The sequence below is a fragment of the Euwallacea similis genome, chromosome 3 (genome assembly GCF_039881205.1).
Source record: "Euwallacea similis isolate ESF13 chromosome 3, ESF131.1, whole genome shotgun sequence".
NCBI classification, from domain to species: domain Eukaryota; kingdom Metazoa; phylum Arthropoda; class Insecta; order Coleoptera; family Curculionidae; genus Euwallacea; species Euwallacea similis.
In genome coordinates, this window is record NC_089611.1 from 2,076,727 (window position 1) to 2,095,031 (window position 18,305).

Consider the following 18,305-nt stretch of genomic DNA (forward strand, 5'->3'; position numbering starts at 1 on the left):
TATATATATATATCCTGTGTTAAATCTACCGTTACAGGATCGAAGAGAGATCTGCTGAAAGTCTTTTATATTATAATATGTTGCAACATCAGTAAAAAATTACAAATACAGTAATTGGCCAATTTTAGACCCTCAAATTACCAAATTACTATAAATACGCCGAAGGAAACGCAGAAGCTCAAAAAACCTCTAGTACTAGTCACGTTCAAAACAACAACGAAATGGACAAAAAGTCTCTATCAACTCTCTTGTTGCTCTGCTCTTTGGTAGTTATCAATGGAGTAAGGTGTTTTCTATTCCTCATGTTCAAGGTAACTCACAAATTTTACTCTTCTAGAAACCCACAGACAACCAGAATCGCTTTATTCAAGACACCATGGCATGCAAAATCCAATACAGAATCCCTGACAACTACATAGAGAAAATCAATTTGGACATTTTAAGCAGAAACGACAACTTCAAAGAATTTTTGGTGTGCGTTGGAAACAAGCAGCGTTTCCTGGATGATAGGGGAATGGCTCAAAGGGAGATCGCTAAAATGTTCATGAGGGAGCAAATGAACAATTTGAGGCTCAGCTCGAAATTCAACATCGACCCTGTAGTGGAGAAATGCATAGTACAGAGGGGCTCTCCTAGAGATATAGCATTCGAATTCTTTAAATGTACATTTGAGAGTGTTAGAAGATATGGAGGTAGAATGGTTTAGCAATGAAACGCTCACCAATTGCCTGCTAATATATTAAAACATTTGTGACAAAAAAGGTTGATTTCATTCTCCTTGAACTTTCCTGTAGCTGCACTTTACCATTTCAAAAGCAGTTTCCTCAGGAGTGGCCTGATCTACTAGACACTTTTCTAACAGCTCGTCCACTAATTCCTCGTCCCTGACAAGCCTCAAAAGTTTCTCCTTTAAAACTACCCTGTCGTAGTTCCCATCCGAGTCAATGACTCCTCCTTTTTTCCCCATGCACACCAGATGTTTCTTGAATTCTGAGGCGTCAGGAAATTCTCCTTGGAAAGCTTTCCTCATCATCTCTTCAGTGGCCCCAGATTCTTGCATGCAAGCTAGGTGCTTTACCTGGATTTCTTCATCACCGAATGGAGCAGCTAGCTACAAGTTAATGCTTTGGACTGAAAATTTGGAGATATCAAGAAAGTATTGCTTACTGTATTGGCAAGTGCAGAAATCGAGATGAAGAGAAAAAAAAACATTTTTTTTACTTAATGTTACTGTTTCAGCTGAAGTTCAAATAATAATGAAAAATTGGATTTTTATGTTACAGAGGAGCACTAAGTAATTAAAGGTTGTACCTAAAAACTTAACAATGGTGGTATAACATAATTGTTTCTGGTTGTTGAATCAATGCGTGTCTAATAATGGTATATAATCGGATATGGGTTTTAGCTGTTTAATTTCGCATTTTAATCCGTCATTAAATATCATGATTTCCTCATTTTATACACGAAAATGTCCTAATCGCTGAGAAATTTGTAAACATTGATTTCGTATTGCTTAGGTAACTAAAAATATCCATTTTTAGCCTCTTAACTAGTATATCTGAGCATTTCTTAACTAAAATTACCCTCATTATCAACTGATAAGTTCTCAATTGCAGAAATGTCTTATATTCTAACTCATTAAAACTATCGATCCGCTCAACTTCTTGAGCAGGGACAGTAGCTACTAAAGAAACAATTTATTTTTTGATTCTTTTGCCAGTTTTATAACTTTCTTCTTTTAATTTATTTTAACTTTAACCTTCAACTGTATAATTGAAAAGTTAAAATGAACGTGGTACCACTACAGTATCATTTCTGGTGATATAATCGAGTTCAAGTGTCTTATTGTACAGTGTATTGATTATTGTATTTCAAATTTCTTCATGGATTTCTCTTGGGCGACCCCCTTAGTGTAGCTGGTGTTTTCACCTTTTCTTGCAATAGCGTTAAGATACTTCCAACATCTCTTTTTTCTCTTTTCATGGTAATACGGAATTTTTTGGTTCCTCACAGGACTCAAGTGAAATTCCTCAAGTCTTTCTTCTTCAGGTTTTTTGGCAAGACTTTATCAGATTTTCCTGTTCAGTTTATGGATTTTCTTATAGTGTTTTCATTATTTTTGTATTTTCTAGAGTGTTTCTTCATTAATGCTAACAATAATTTCAGGGTTTCCTTTTTTTTGATAAAGGATTACAGTAAGATCATCCTTTTTCGCTCTGATTATTTTTTTAACGTTCTTTTCCACGGCTACTTTCTTCATGCCTTCAGTCATTTCTTCAACTGATTTTTCACCTAAAGCTTCAAAAGCAGATATTTCCTCACAAGTAGTTTTCTTTCCTTTTTCCTCAAAACTGACTGTCCCACCGTAATTTGCTCAGTTTTCTGATTTTGGTCTCGATTCTACAATTATTTTTTTAAGCCATGCCACATTTTGCAGTTCTTGAACAAAATTCTATAAAAGTTGTGAAAAATAGAAGAGGGAAATTTTTATTGATTCAGCTTAGTAAGCAAAATAAGGCCTTTTATCTACATGCTTTTCTATTCCTTAAGCTTAATCCAAAAACAAATATTGCTTTTGTTATGTTGACTTTAATTCATATTTATGACTCTGACCAAATATTTCCCCTTTTCCCTAAACATTGTGCAAAACCCTTTATTTTGGGTAAATAAATACCTAGCTATCATATTAACTAAAACCCACTGACCCTGCAGGTTTTCCATATTTATACACAAAATAGTAATTATTTATGGTGATACATATGAATATATGAACTTTATGGTCCAAATGTAACTATACAAAAATTGAGTCTCGCTCCCTAACAAGCACCAGTAAATCTGGGCAACATGCAGATATCCTGAAAGCTGAAGTCTCTTTAAACGGTTTAAATAAAAGTTTTCATTTACATTCAACAAAATTTACGGCCAAATGCGTTGTTTTCTGTTTTCAGCTCTCAGGATATAAAAATTCAACCCTCGTCCGACATAAACTGTCAGTCCCGGGATATCAGAGAAAAAGCGAAACAATAAACAAGTCGTAAAATAGTATTACTTTAACATGCTTCTCTGCAAATTGATTTGTCTCGTTCTCTTGAATTAATTTTCTTCACAAAACGTCGAACATAGCGCACTTTTCTCTAGGATTGCGGTCCCATCCAATCTTTCTCAAGTAGGAAAAGAAGTACTTTGTAGCTTCCTCGTCCACCTCCTCAAAGCAGGATTTATCAAATGCTTTTGGCACTACGCAAACTGGAACATAGTCGCTTTTACACTGCCTCAAAATATATGGGTCTGAGGGATAATCCACTATCATTCCTCCTTTGTTAAAGGCCAGCATGTTGATTTTGTGCAAGCAAGAGCATTTCAAGGGGTTCCCATGGACGTAGAGATACTTTATTATGGCTCCCATTAGGAAACTCTCCGGTAGGTAATTGAACAAATTGGCACTAATTCTTAAAACATCAATATGAACATTGCTGGAAAAGCTGTTGAGCGATAAAGTTTTCAGGCGATTATGATGAAGCCCCAAGTTTTTAATCGTAGGGGCAATATCTTTGAAAGCCCCGGAGTGGATAACTGATATTTGATTATAATCCAAGTTCAACCACTTTAAATTGCTCCAACCTACAAACATTCCTTGGGGAATTTCCTTCAAAAGATTCTTTTGCATGAAAAATGTAGTTATCGAGGACATGGAGCAACCAAACCACTCCCTTTTCATGTGATCCAGCATATTCTGGTTCAAATCTATGAAGTTAAGTTTATCTAAGTTATTGAAAGCTTCCTGGTCTATGTGCACCAACTTATTGTTGGGCAAATTAAGGTTTTTTAACTTGGGTAAACCATCGAAAGCCCCAACAGTCACCTCTCTAAGCTCCGTGTAAGTTATCACCAAATCTGTTACCTGAATGAGACTGACGAAAGCCCCAGGGGCAATAGTCTCGAAGCTGCATCCAGACATAGAGAGTTTGGTCAAGTTGACTAAATCCTTGATCAGTCCTTCTCCGAAATAGCTGAGGATGTGATGTTGATCGCACAAAATTCGAATTTCTCCTATGTGGAAGAGGCCGAAGCTTTGAGGGACTAAAGCTGAGTTGAAGCTCTTTAAGCCCCATGTAGAACTGTTAATCGGGTTATGCCAAACTGATAAATTTTGTAGACAACACAGTTCCACTTCGAGAGAATTGAATGTTAAGAGAATGAAAAGGAAAATTTGGGTTCCCAACATGGTTCGCGGTTTAGTGCAAATTAATTTATTACTCGTAGAAATGTTTGGTTTCTTTTATGAATGTGTTAATGTTTTTGTTATTTGCATGAGAAAAGAATTAGTGGTAAAATTTTTAATCATGAATATTTACAGTTAGGTCCATAAAGTTTTTTCTTATGAAATCTATCAATTTTAAGGAGACCTTGCACATTTTGGGTCGTATCAAAGACAAAATGAAATCATTTTTAAATGGGATAAAAATTAGAAAACACGTTCATTTATTAATTTTTTTAAAATTCATAAAAGCTTTAAGAGCTGAATAAGTGAAGAATTTCAAAGTGATATTGAAAGTGTCAGGCTCGTACCAAAGGAGTGTATTAAAAGAAGGTCGGACATCCAGATAAACTTTAAATAATCGTCGTCCTCATTTTGGATAATTCGTGCAGATCAGAGAACCGAGGTACGCCACTGTTTGTAATAAACTATGAAATCTCATAGAGGTCTCTATAAAATCTCTAAAGCTTAAGGCGATATTGCAAATATCAGGGTCACACCAATGGGAAATATGGAAAAAAGATCGAAAAATGGGAGGAATATTAATAATCATTTTTCTCCTTTTGGAACCGTCGTAACAATTCTGAGCGCCCCTACTGTCTGCTATAAACCGCGAAAGCTCATAAAATTTTCAATAAAATCTACAAATTTTATGGCGATATCGCAAATGCACCAAGGTGGATTTAAAAAGAACATAAAAAAGTAAAAAAGGTAACTTATATCGGTGTTTGACAAATTCCTAAACTCTTTGAGGACTGAGATACGCTTCTGCTCCTAGAAGAATGTGAAAGGACATAGAGTTTTTGATAAAATGCCCCAATTTTATGTCCCAATATCAGAGCCCATAGCGATTCAAAAAGAAGATCAAAAACCCGGAAAGCTTTAAATAATCGTCTTTCTCAATATAAAATGTCTGTTTATAATTCTCCTTTGTCTATAATTTGCATGGCTCAAAGAAATTTGCACATAATTTCAGGAAGTTTCGGAAGATTAGAAGAGGCGTTCACTTTTCTTGGTCCTCAAACCCAAATTTACGAGAACTCTTCTAATTTCTCTTTTTCCTAAATTTGGAAGCGCTAACTTTCAACTCTCGCTACAAGAATTGTCTAACGAGCTAAGCTTCCTTGCACCTTCGCTGTTCTTACGAAAAGGCATGAACAAATTCCTTTGTTAAAGAAATTGAAATAAAAAGCAAAATACTTTAAAGTTTATTAAAGAAAGAAGACCTTTTGACATACTCATTCAAGCATTAGCTTATCATATTTCTCCTGCGTTCGCATAAAACACATAAGCATATTGAAAGCAGTTTCTTTGTACGAATCGTATTTCACCAAACACTTTTCAACTAATGCGTTTATAAGGGCCATCTCATGGCTTTCAGCCAAATACTCTAGATAAGTTTCAATGGCTTCCTTGACGAAATTCCCATTCTCATCCAGAAGTCCATATGCCTTACAAATACAACCTGAAAACTCCCTGAAATGATTAGTATCCAGGTTGTCTTCATTAGCTTCCAAAATCTTGTCACATGGAGCAGCTGGATCTTCGTCACTGCTTGAACTGGTCATTAAGTAACCTTCAATTTGTTCTTGACAGAAGCCCTAGGTGACAATATTGAATTAGCAGGAAAATGTTGAACTGATTAAATTTTCTTACCCAATGAAGAACAAAGAGGAAGCTTAGGATTTGCAAGTGTTGACAATGGGAGAACATTTTGTATTCTGATTTTATGTTTTTTCCTGCATTTATCTATGTCATTGTTTAATGAGTACGTTGCTGTAATGCTACGGGAAGTGCTTATTTGGAGCCTAATAGCATATTATTCGTAATTTTCAAAAAATCCAATTACTAGTTACGATTTTGTCGGTTTTATACGATGTTAGGCAAAAGTTTAGGGCAATATCTTACAGTTGTATGATACTACTATCATAAGCCATCATTATTCTATACTTTTGCTTGTCAAACTTCCTCCACGTCATTTTACTGCAACATTAATATTATTGTAATATAAATAAAAAACTTACAATTCCATTTGGATCGTTGCATATCCAACGATAAATCCAAATTTTACATTCCAAAACAACAATGTATGAGAATCTTCTTTAAAAGAGCTGATAAGACTTCTAAGAGGAACTTGAGCTATGGATCAAGAATAATAGAGAATCGGTGGAGAAATGAATCTCTTAGAAAGATCCTGAGCTTCAGTTTCAGAATAGCGATTAGCAACCTTGCGTTTAGACTCAGAAATGCGTGAGGAAAGGATGGATAAAGGAAGTGGAAAAATCTTTTAAAAATCTTTTAGACGTGTGAGAAGTGAAGAATGCATTGTTTCTAATAGAAATTCTGAATTTCATCTTTAAAAGTGTAAGTGGATATTTTATAATTAAATCTTCTTTGGAATAAGATTTTTTTAGAAATCCTGTCTTTTTCTTCTATCTATCATACATTGGTACATTAAAGGGAACCTGTAAAAGATTTCGCATCCCTAGAATCAACTTTCTGGACTATTTCATTTGGTAAATAGCAATTTTTACACAAAGGTAAGTATTCGAATTAATTTTGTCACCTTTGTATGTAAATGAGAGTTTTTCGATACTCCCGAATCTCCAACCGGTTTAATTGACATAAAACATAAGAAAGTTCAGATAAAACTTGTTTATTTCTTCACCTCGAAGAATGTGAACCTGTGTTTGAACTCAGTTAATATTTGATATTGTTGCACGTGTTTGATCGAGTAACAACATTAAGCCAGCCATTATCGTTCATTCTGGTTATTATATTTCACCATTATAAAAATTATTGCTGACTTATTCAGAAGTAGAGTCCTCAATTTATTAAATATGAGATCAGTCTGAATGTTTTAAACTGCTTAATACCGATTTGCCTCCTTATTTACCAGATCTAGTTCCAAGCGATGTTTTTTGTTTTCTAAGCTAAAAGTTGCGCTCGGAGGAGAGAGATTTTTGTCCAATGAGGAGGCTCACCTTCGTAAATAATTATTTTGCAGAAAAAAGCGCCAAGTACTATTTGGACAGGTTAAAGAGATGAAAGCATCGTTGGAAAAAGTGTGTAGACTGACAGGAACTTACATGTAGAAAAATAAAAATAAATTTGTAAAAATCCTGTAAAAACCTTCAGTAGTTCATTTTTCAGAATCAGGCGCCTTTTTAAAGATAATATTTTATAAAAGATGCTCTCCTATCGGTTTTTGGTTGTTTAAAGACTTTACGTTACATAGTAACTTCAAACTTTTTTTGTGTTAAAAATACTGAAAATGCACCAAACCCTTTTTCTTCCTCCAATCCAACCATCACACATCATTAAACCTCCTTTGAAAGATTTCTTGTATCTTAAATATCTTCATTTAGTTCTGGGGTCAGACATAAAAAGGAGCTGTTTACCCATCTTCTTTTTCGTGAGTTTTAGTTTCGTCTAGCCGTTGAGAGACTATCGAGAGAACTTTTTTCCTAACTGGTTCAAGGAGGTTATTTGTGCTTTTATATGATGGTTCTATCTATAACATACATCTAGTAAAGTTCTTTTAAACTTTAAATCATCAGAATTGCAAACAAAAATAGCAAGCTTTTAATCAATAAATTTAGAAATTTGCTGCACATATTCGTTTGTTTTATTACAAAAGCCGATTAAATATTTACTAGTTTAATATCATGATTAATTATTTTTACATATTAGTATTTGAACTTACATTTCAAATTGCTTAAAAAAATGTTCGTTTGCTATTTTAAGCGTTGTAAATTTGTTAAGATTGGTGACTACATGTGCTGTAATTTTAAAATTTTCACCTGTCGAATTCAGAAATAAAATACCTCGCGAATATTTGAATTTCCTGATTTAACCAGCTAATCCATCATTTAACCTAAACACAGCCATTTTTCCTATCTAAGTGCATATGCATGTTACAGATTGTAGACTTCAACTAGCAATTTTATTCTTATTTAGCCGATAGAGCCATTAATCATCGAATAATCTTCAGTTTCATAAGAGTTTATAAGGAAGGACAATGTGGAAATTATTGTAAAGTTATAGGAGTATCAGCGTTAAGATGGAAAGGAAGTTTGTGGCTGTTTCGGTGTCGGTTGGAGTATTGCTTGGGGTGGTTAATGTAAGTGGTATTATAATTAGATTTTAAGATATTTCAGATATTAAGAATTTCTAAAAATTTTGTTATCCAAATGCGAAGTTTTCTTTGCTAATTTATTACTGAAATTAAATCAACGCGAAGCTTCTCACGACGAGAGATTTTTTTTATAATAATTTAATGTAAAATACCTTTTAAACTCTAACGAGACCTATAAAGAAAAATATGAAAACAAAATTATTTTCGAGCCAGGAATACGCCTCTAATTTACTTAAACGAAACGAGGAAGTTAAAGGTCCAATAGGGATATAAACTTTCCATATTATCCATATCTGTAATGAAAGGAAAATATCTTCTTTTGCTGGGATTTATACATATATCATTTAGCTCTTTCCTAAACTAACTTTTATCGGTGGTCATACTTTAACTGACCACACTTCTGCAAACACTTCTAATTGACATAAAGAGGGACAGCAAAGAACCACATGAGAAATAACAAAACGATTTCAGTTTGAAATTGGATTTCCTTTTTTTCTTAATATTTATAAGAGATTTGACTATTCGCAAATCAATTTCAATCATCGATAAATCTTGAATTAATCTTAGTGCATCAAAAATCTGCATTTCGCTAAATCTCAAAGCTGACATATTTTGATAAAAAATAAAATTTATTTCCAGATGAAATTTCATTTCTTGTTCAATTTGTAAGTGATTTCACAGTACATAGGGGACGTAAATCAACAAATAACCTTAACTATCCAAACTAGACATAGTAACGAAGTTTAGGGGCAGAAACGAATGTAATTTAAGTTTGAAACTAAAATTTCATTTTTTTTTGTTTTGCTAGTGATTTCATCACTGTAACGAAATCGGAATTAATAGATGCACTTGCCTTTGAAATGCAAAAGTCTTATTTCACATAAGCCAGATCTATTGGCATGTCCCGGGTTAGAACCTGTTTAATCTAAATACCCTGCTAATCTAACTAACCCCAGCTACTTCGAATTTCTATTCGATATAAAGAAAGTGTTTCAGCTTCAAGTTGCCACATCCTGTATTCTGACTGGTTTGACTGTTTTTCAACTGACCTAATTCAAGATTCTAATCTAAACTAACTTTAATACTGCAAAGTATCCTGTGTCACCGTCATTTGGCAACAGTTCTTCAATTTCCTCAATTAAATCTCCTCTTATGAGGACTTCCGTTTGAACAATCCCTATTCAGTGCAGAATTGCTCAGACTGCAGACATACATATATTGCACTTTTTGTCTGCAAGAGAAGAAAAATCTATGTGATACTTAAATTAGAAGTAAAAAAATCTTATGAATTTGCAGGAATCTACTGAAAAGACCCTTAAAATCTCTAAAATTCATCATCGCGCAGCATCAGTAGGGTTACCACCATAAACCAGATTTACTCTATTTCTAGTCAAACAGTTTTATCCAAAATTCCCTACGAGATATTTATTTTAGACATAACTCAGTTCCATGGTTGCAAAAGTACGCCATATATAAAATCTAAACTTGGAAACATTTAAGGACCAATAATCCTTTTTTCTATATTGTTCCAGTGCTTCCCCGCTCCTGACCAACGTGATCTCATCATTGACTTCCATCGCGACTGTTTGGACACCCATGACGTCCTCGAGGACGCCCTTCACGACGCCCTCAATGGAGCCACTCCTGAAGAACATGATTTCTACTTACACATCATATGTGCAGCCAAAAAAGCTAAAATAATAAATGATGATGGTATTGTTAATACTGATAATATTGAACAAGACTTGAAGGATGTCATATTAGAAGAAAATATGGCTAATGTGGCTGCAATTATTCGAAAGTGTTTGGTGCAGAGAGAGGATACTTTGACTACCATTAAGGAAGGAGCTCAATGTTTTTTTAAGGAGGAACATAATTTGTAGGAAATTCGTCTTAATGTGTTGTAGTTGTATATTTAATTAATTGTAATTAAATATCAAAGGAATTTAAGGGTGCATAATTTGTAAAGTAAATTCATTAGTTTGAATAAAGAAAACCAAGTATTTCCTTACTTTGTAGACGCTCATTAAATTCTAAATTCCTGCTAATTTTCCTATTAAATTTCCTGTTGGAGCCACATAGGTGGTATTAAACCTAATGAGCATAAAATGCGTATCATTAATAAATGGTTCCCGTGTAAGATGTTTTTTTAATTCTCTGCAATTATAGACTAGGAGATTAGAATTTTATATTGGGGAATCAAATATACATTATGATTCTAAATTAAAACTGATGACAATACCGATAATGAATGATATTTTCAATACTGATGCATATTGATATGGAAAAACATTTCTTCGTTAGTAATTACTGTTATTATCTTAATTTGGCTGTAAATGATGGAAATGGCCAACGAATGTTTGGTTGTAATTAAAAGGTTAATATATTATAATATAAAATGAGAGATTTAAAGTATTTTGGTAAACTTTCCTCAAATAAAGACATTCCTGGAATTATTGAATCCCTCAATTTTCAGTTGTAGAACACGTTCTTTTGAAATGCACTATACAAATCAGTGGAGGGGTCGCCGATTGCTTTTTTTTAAATCTCATAATTTTTTAAAACTTTCCCTTTAGAATTTTTGTAAGATTTGCGTATAATATTTTAACATCCAGGTCTGGTACGCCTCTGATTTTTAGGAAATTACAAAGTCCATCTCTCTAAGGAATAATCTGGAGACTTTCTTACAAAAATCAGTGACGGAAATTCCTTTTTTAAGTGACATTTTTCTGAGATTCTTCTTTTAGAATTGAAACTTTAATCTATAATATTTTAACATGTATTTCTCGTACGTTCATGACTTTTAAGAAACGAAATTATCTCTTTTTTAGGAAATAATTGAGATCGCAAACTATTGTCTCTTGTATTAACCAGTGGTGGAACTAATTTTTAAAAATCGAACCTAATGACTCTGCAATCTCTAAATCATTCGTAACATTTTGCCCTCTAGAAATGCCTGTGAGTTAAAAAATTGCCTTTTTTCAGGCTTTAGATCAACAACAACGTCAAAAAATCCTTAATTTCCACAGAGAATGCCTTGACGCCCATAACGTGGATTCGCAGCTCCTCATTGACTCCTTCGATGGCGGCGTCGACGAAGACGGCGACTTCTACCTTCACTTCATTTGCATCGCAAACGAAAATAATGCAAAAATAATCGACAATGACGACAACATCTATCTAGACAATGTGGAGGAATTTTTAAGTCATGTATTCCATATGAATCGCTTGGACCTTGTAGCAGCGTTAGTCTGACAATGTTTGATCAAAAAAAGGAGACATGCTGGTAACCATTAGATAGCTGTTAATTGTTTTTTCGCTGTGACCCACAACAATTGATTCTATCTAATTAAATATATATTACGTTGATTTATGTTTAGTTATTGTGAGGAAAATCTCATTAACAAGTAGCAAAAATTCAGTCGGAAGTTGTTTTGCATTCCGGGCTATGCAAGCGGAAAATGAATCACAGGAAACTGTATTTCTTGATGGGCTTTTAAGTCATGGAAAATGTTTGCTTGGCCTAAATTGCGAAAGCTCGAAAACAGCTGTAGAAACTTGGAAACGCGGGAAAACATAAAGACCCAGCACCATTAGGGGTGAAGAGTTTAACGTGAATATATGCCTCAGCAATGCTCTACGTTAATTCAGAAATAAATGGGAAAATTTAGCCAGATTCCAGACGATTTGGAATGAAATGAAAGAAGTAGGGTTGAAATATGGACTACTTTAGCTAAGCTGCACATTTGCCAAAGAAGACGAAATTTCAATGATATGCCTGGGCTTTACTGCTATGATGCCAATTTTACAGAGTATCTCTAAATTTATCTTCAAAGTTTTCCAGTAGCAATAGAGCATAATTGAAATTTAGAGCTATTGCCTTTTATAATAATTGGAGGCGCAACTGAATTTCAGGCAGAAAATTTTTTGTCAATCTTTATTTCATCATTGAAAGGTTTTTGTGTGATTTTTAACGTTCACATGCGCTATGCCTCTGGTTTTTAATAAATGGAATTGGCTCTTTAGATTTAGGACCTAAAACTGTTGTCTACTGCAATGGCCAGTGGCGTGCCTCCTTCCTTTCAAACTTATTAGGAAAAGAAAAATAATCTAGTGTAATTGGATGCCTTAATTAAACCAGGAATAAACGGGGCATTTAACCAGATCCTAGACAATCTGGAGCCCTCGAAATTGACGAAATAGAGGTAAAATATTCAATATTTTAGTTGCGCATTGGCCAATCACGAAGAAATTTCAATCCAGTCTCGGATTTAGCGCTGTAATATTAATTTCACCGAGTTTCCTCAATCTACTCGAAAGTTGGCCAATTAGCAATTTCATCGATCTCGAAATCCAGGATATTGTAGGTGCACTAGGGGCGCCGTATTTCGATTTATTATTGACAGATTAGCTCAGATTTCAGTGAAGTGTGAAATTGTAGCTACCGAAAGATTTATTCAACACGTTGATGGACAGTGAAAAATTTTAGGGCGTTCTAAATAAATCGTAGTAATTTTTCAAATCCTTTAAAATATAACTGATTCCTTTGAAATGTTGACAGGGTGAGAACGAAACACATGATGTTATTACTGTAAACAACGGTTCTGACTCACCGATGTGCCTCTTGGCGTTGTGGTTAGTAGGCAACAGTAAACTCGACATAACACAGCTTTTACTGATGTAGCAATAAGGGAATTTATGATTAGCCCCCTCCCCCTTCCTCACCATCAAGCGAGTAATTACCGTCATAAATAGGGCGGTGGCATCGGCAGCGAGAAGAACTTGGAGGGAACAATCATTTGAAATTCTTGCTAGGACATCATTGTCTACCTATGTATTAAAAGCGAACACAGACTCTCATATCATTATCGGCATCCCGCGCAATTCCATGATTTATCCTTAATTTTGGGAACGAACTTATCTGCAATTCCTATTGAAGCTCTAATTAAATTTCCTCTACCGCGAAAGAATCAAAAACCAATTTGAACACCCTCTATGTACTCATTTCTAACAATCGTTCTTGAATTTGGTTTAGTTATTAAATTAAACCTTCCTTAAGGCGGATTCTGGGCAAACTCAAACCTAAAGCTATAAAATATTTAGAGACACAGGATATGTTATTAAGTGGGACGCTCTTTTTCCTAGCTAGGCTGCAACCCCTTCTGAATTATTCATTCAACATCGAGCGAAGCTCTTTTGTGGTACTCAATTTACAATTCAACTTCAAAGGGGAATTTTGCTTATATGAAATAAACTCATGGATGCACATTTTTGATAATAAAACTTCCTGCGCACCTGGAATGGAGTATCTCTTCCCCAACTCTAAGGCAAGGACAAACATAAACCAAGTTTCCGGGTTCTAATTTCATAGTTTTACGGTTGTATGTTCTCTGGAGAAACTTTCCACGTTCAGGATATTATATTTCATCTTTATAAGTCATAAAATCTCGGGGTGGAGAATTGAACGGTAGTCCAGAGATTTTATGGGTCGGCACATTAGTGCGATATTTTTTGCCGCGAATTGTTATTGCTATCGCTGTATTTTCTTCCAAAGGACGAAGTCGACGTTACCGGGTCGTTGTATTCGAATTTGCAGAAGAACTTATACAGGGTGTTAGTAAATAAGTGCGAAAGATTTTAATGGGCGATTGCTGAGGTGTTTTAAAGTAAAAAAGCTCGTATAAAGCCAGGTCCGAAAGCGCTTAGTTTCCAAGATACAGAGTGTTAAAGTTCTTATACGGCCATGCCATGACATATTTTTAAGGAAAAAAGGGCACGCCAACGATTTTTTTCAAAAGTTCCATTAATTGTGAACAAAAAAGACAAAATTTATTTAAAAAGTATAATTATAATAAATGTTGAAATTGACTCCCCTCAGTCGTGATACAAGAGTCTACCCTTCGCCTCATTGACTGACGTATCATTGAGATAATTTTTTATCTTGAAAATGGCTACATTAGCGACAAAATACTAAGAGGTCTTTTTTGTTAACAATTAATGAAACATTTGAAAAAAATCGTTGGCCTGCCTTTTTTTTCTTAAAAATATGTCATGACATGGGCGCATAAAAAATTTAACACTCTGTATCTTGCAATCGAAGAGTTTTTGGACCTGGGTTTATAGGAACTTTTTTACTCAAAAAAACCTCGGCAATCACCCGTTAAAATCTTTCGCACTTATTTACTAACACCCTGTATAAGAATGCGGTGTAAAGTGCCCATTATAGGGCTTTCCGCCAAAGACAGCAGTTGGCAACTCTAAAATATCCCCAATGCGACAGGTACAAAACTTCAACAAACAAACCCAGATTCGCTTTTCTGATTAAGCTCTCGGTTTAACTTTGTTATATCGATCTGATCCGGATGTTTTATGCCTGGCAAAAGCTCAACTGAGCCACCGACTATAAATCACAATAATAGAAAATCCCAATCGTGCAGATACAAAATCGGACTTCTCGAATCAATTCAAATTGCTAATTGGAAAACTTTAGAGGACAAATTTCTGAAAACTCCCTGGATTAGTAGGGTAGCAATGTATTTATTATCCAGGGCCGATTTGAAGCTTCCGGTCTATTGGGTTACTTAAACGATAATTGCTGTAACCGGTGACAAATGCATCCAGATAACGTATTAAATGTGAGTTGGAAGCAAACATGCGAGCGATATGCCATGTTAATGCGCGGAATTTGCTCGTGTAAACCCATTGGGAGACAAAGCAATTTATCGGAGGGCTATTAAAAGTGCTATCCGGGAGTAGTAATCTCCTGCAATAAAATTTCCATGCAATTCATGGCGGCAATCTTTGCAGGATGGACCAGTAAACATTTTTTATCGAGCGGAAAAACCAGACAAATTTATCAGTTAGAGAGACCAGAGAAAATTCCATTTATATTATTTCATATTGAGAGAGACAATCAAAAACTTATACATGTAACTTTGGTCAGCCATACCTTAGATTGTATTGGTTCTATGCGGCATTGGCGTCAAGTATTTTCTTGCAATTTGCTCATCAAGAATTTGGGAATTGTGAGCACTCCTATAAGATTTTCTAGATTTTCGATGCCGAATTGTTGGCCCTACGCCTCGGGACCTGTGATCTGCTATGGAAATATCGCCATCTCATGAAACTCAGTTTTTCTTTTGGGATATCCAATATTTTAAAAAAAGTCACTTTTAGTCACTTTTCCGTTCAGACTCCAAAAAGTCGGATTTTTTAGCTTTAAAATGACCGAAAATTTCTTCCTTAAGATTGCGATTTTAATGTTCCCTAAGACTAGAAACATAGACATTCTGAAAAGATATTTAGCTCAAGATATGTCTACATCGGGGCCTAACTGAAGGTATCTACGCAATTTAAACATTCTCAACCCTCATCAACTTCAAACAACCTCTCATTTACCCTAATAAATATAGGTATAAACCTCAAGAGACTTTCGGCATAGCACCCTTTACGCAGCTCCCTAAAAATGTGATATTTCATGCTTGACAGGGAAATGACATCGTTATCAATGAAATATAGCTAACTTTTCAGCCGTCTAAGAGATTGCGATGTCGCTAATGGAGACTGTAATGTAGCTAGCTTGCTGAAAAATTTTATTGTTGTTGCAAATTCAAATACTGAATTTTCCGTCTAAAGTTATTAGATTCTATGTATGCGGCATTTCTTGGTATTTAGAGCAAACCTTAATGGCAATGAAAACACTTGATAAGAGCATTTGCAATTGCACGCCCAACATGCAAAACCCTGCAATTTCCTGCGAGTTTAGCATTTTACCTGTTGCCTTTATGCATTTTCGTATCGATTGCTTCCATATAGGGCAATTTCATCTAGCCTAAACCAATTTCCAAATGTAAGAACCATCTCTCATAAGACAACATTTAGGTTAACTCTAATTAAATTAATTTAACTAACCTAAAAACGGTTAAATAATAATAATTTCCATCGAATTTCTCCCCGAATCCGGCTTAGGGATTAATTATACTGGCACCCTTCCAAATTGCAGATTCAACATTCAGCCTGGAAAGTATTATTATATGGCCGCCATAGAAAGCCATTTTAATTCGAACTAATCCAAGTGCAGTTTCAAAAGCATCGAGGGAGCCAAGAGGTCTAATTGTATTCCAGCGAAGCTATATTTAAGCGAACCAAAGATAATAAAACTGAAAAAGGTTTCCGGTGTAACTAAACTGCAAAAAACACGGGCCCTGATGTCTTTCTGATGCTGCCAGACTTCCACCGAGCCCTGGAGCAGGCCCGTTTATAACACGTGCCATTAAAAGGGCGAAAAAATTGGGTTATGGATGAAGGAACGTAAACCGGAAAGAGTAATGATGTCGACGGAATGATAAAAAGAATAATAGGTAAAATGGAAATCCCCTTTTTCTGGTCCAAAATGAATTTAAAATAAAAATAAATTTGCGCCCTTCAAGGAATAATAATATATTATTCTAAACACGACGTGGACGAGACCCTATAAAATGAAATATACCTTGCCAGTATTTCGCATACATTATTCGGGATTTAAATTTCCCGGATAGAGGCAAATCTTGACTGATGCTTAGAACATGTGGAGTGTAATAATTTTGGTTTTAAGTTCGAGCAAGAAAAATTTCATTTAAAATGTTTCCTGTGGCTCTCAAAATCCTGCGTTCATTCTTTTAAGTAGAAGAGCTAAATCTAATTCCACTGAAATTCAAATTAGACCTGCAACCCCATAAAGTGCAGTGGAGATTTAAATTACTTTTTTCCAATCCCTTCTGTGGACTGAATTCAATTAAAACATCCCCCTATCACAGTTTTATAATGCGATTTTATTACAAAATACTCCTTCGAAAAGTGTAAAATAAGAAGTAAACAATAAAAATGGATCTCGTATTTTTGCCAGGAGAGCAAGACTTATGGCACATAGAAAAGTTCATTGTTTCCGAATGCAAATGTGCGAGCTTTGAATGATTTGACTAACAAATCAAGCTGTTTCGTATATTTTAGTCGTTTTATTTCTTAGCGTATTATTCCGTTTTTGCATGGAAAACATCCCTTTCCGAGTGTAATTTTAAGTGAGCGTACTTGAAGGAAGGGCTATTAAAAAATGTAACTGCAAAAAGGGACAATAACGCGTAAGGACCAATTTTTCTTGCATGAAAATTGGTAATGTTAATGACTTGACACCAACCAAATTGTTGCTTTTCTAGGAGTAAAACCATCGTCTTTGAATGAAAAATAACTTTTCTCATCATCAATTTAATAGTTAAACGGCAGTAATAAGTTTCAGCCGCACCTAATTAAATATTAACCAGTCGGAAAATTGAAAACCTTCCAGGGGTGGTTGTTTGAATAAGGTAGATAAATTAGGACAAGAAAGGCTCACTCTTTTCTGGATTTTGCAATTGCTCATTTAGCGAGGTCTAAATACTCTGTTTCGATTTTTGTTGTGAAAATAAGCATAACTGAACTTCATAACTGGAAAAACAGTGTTTTATTGACATTTGCTTCTATTCAAATAGACCATCTGTTCATATGAATCTGTAGTTCAATAAATCAGATATTATAACCCCAATACTGGGGCTAAACGATTTTAATTTTGATATATTATGGAAGAGTGGTAGCCGCAGCATAAAACGCCTTAAACCTAATAAAAACGGAATTAAAAAAGAATACAAGGTTAGAAAATCGATTTTGGGTCTCGAAATAGAAAGTTAAATGTTTGAATATCTCGAAAACTATCAGAGATCGAAATAGGGTTATGCATTCTTAAGCTGTTTGGTAACCGCAGTAGAACTCAAAAACAGCAATATGCACTACTCGGAACCTAAAAGACCCCATTATGCTTCAGGTACGTAAAATGTGGAGAACTTTAAAAAATTATTGAAGACAGATATAGAAGTATGTTTTAGTATGCCATTGATAATC

The 18,305-nt window shown here is 34.6% G+C and overlaps 3 protein-coding genes across 3 annotated transcripts in view; 1 reads left to right on the plus strand and 2 right to left on the minus strand.

The window, feature by feature from the left end:
• The window catches only part of Dpp10 (Dipeptidyl peptidase 10), a 42,110-nt gene that overhangs the window by 16,572 nt on the left and 7,233 nt on the right, over positions 1-18,305 (minus strand). The gene's annotated exons all lie outside the window — the stretch shown is intronic.
• Positions 758-1,281, minus strand: LOC136420041 (B2 protein-like). Its single transcript, XM_066406704.1, has 2 exons — positions 1,168-1,281; positions 758-1,111 (listed from the first exon to the last, which is right to left on the minus strand). Exons 1-2 carry the CDS (start codon positions 1,210-1,212, stop codon positions 770-772), a joined length of 387 nt encoding a protein of 128 aa, XP_066262801.1. The 5' UTR covers positions 1,213-1,281; the 3' UTR covers positions 758-769.
• LOC136420038 (uncharacterized) lies at positions 8,300-10,338 on the plus strand. The gene is made up of 2 exons (XM_066406701.1): positions 8,300-8,381; positions 9,929-10,338. Exons 1-2 carry the CDS (start codon positions 8,322-8,324, stop codon positions 10,277-10,279), a joined length of 411 nt encoding a protein of 136 aa, XP_066262798.1. The 5' UTR covers positions 8,300-8,321; the 3' UTR covers positions 10,280-10,338.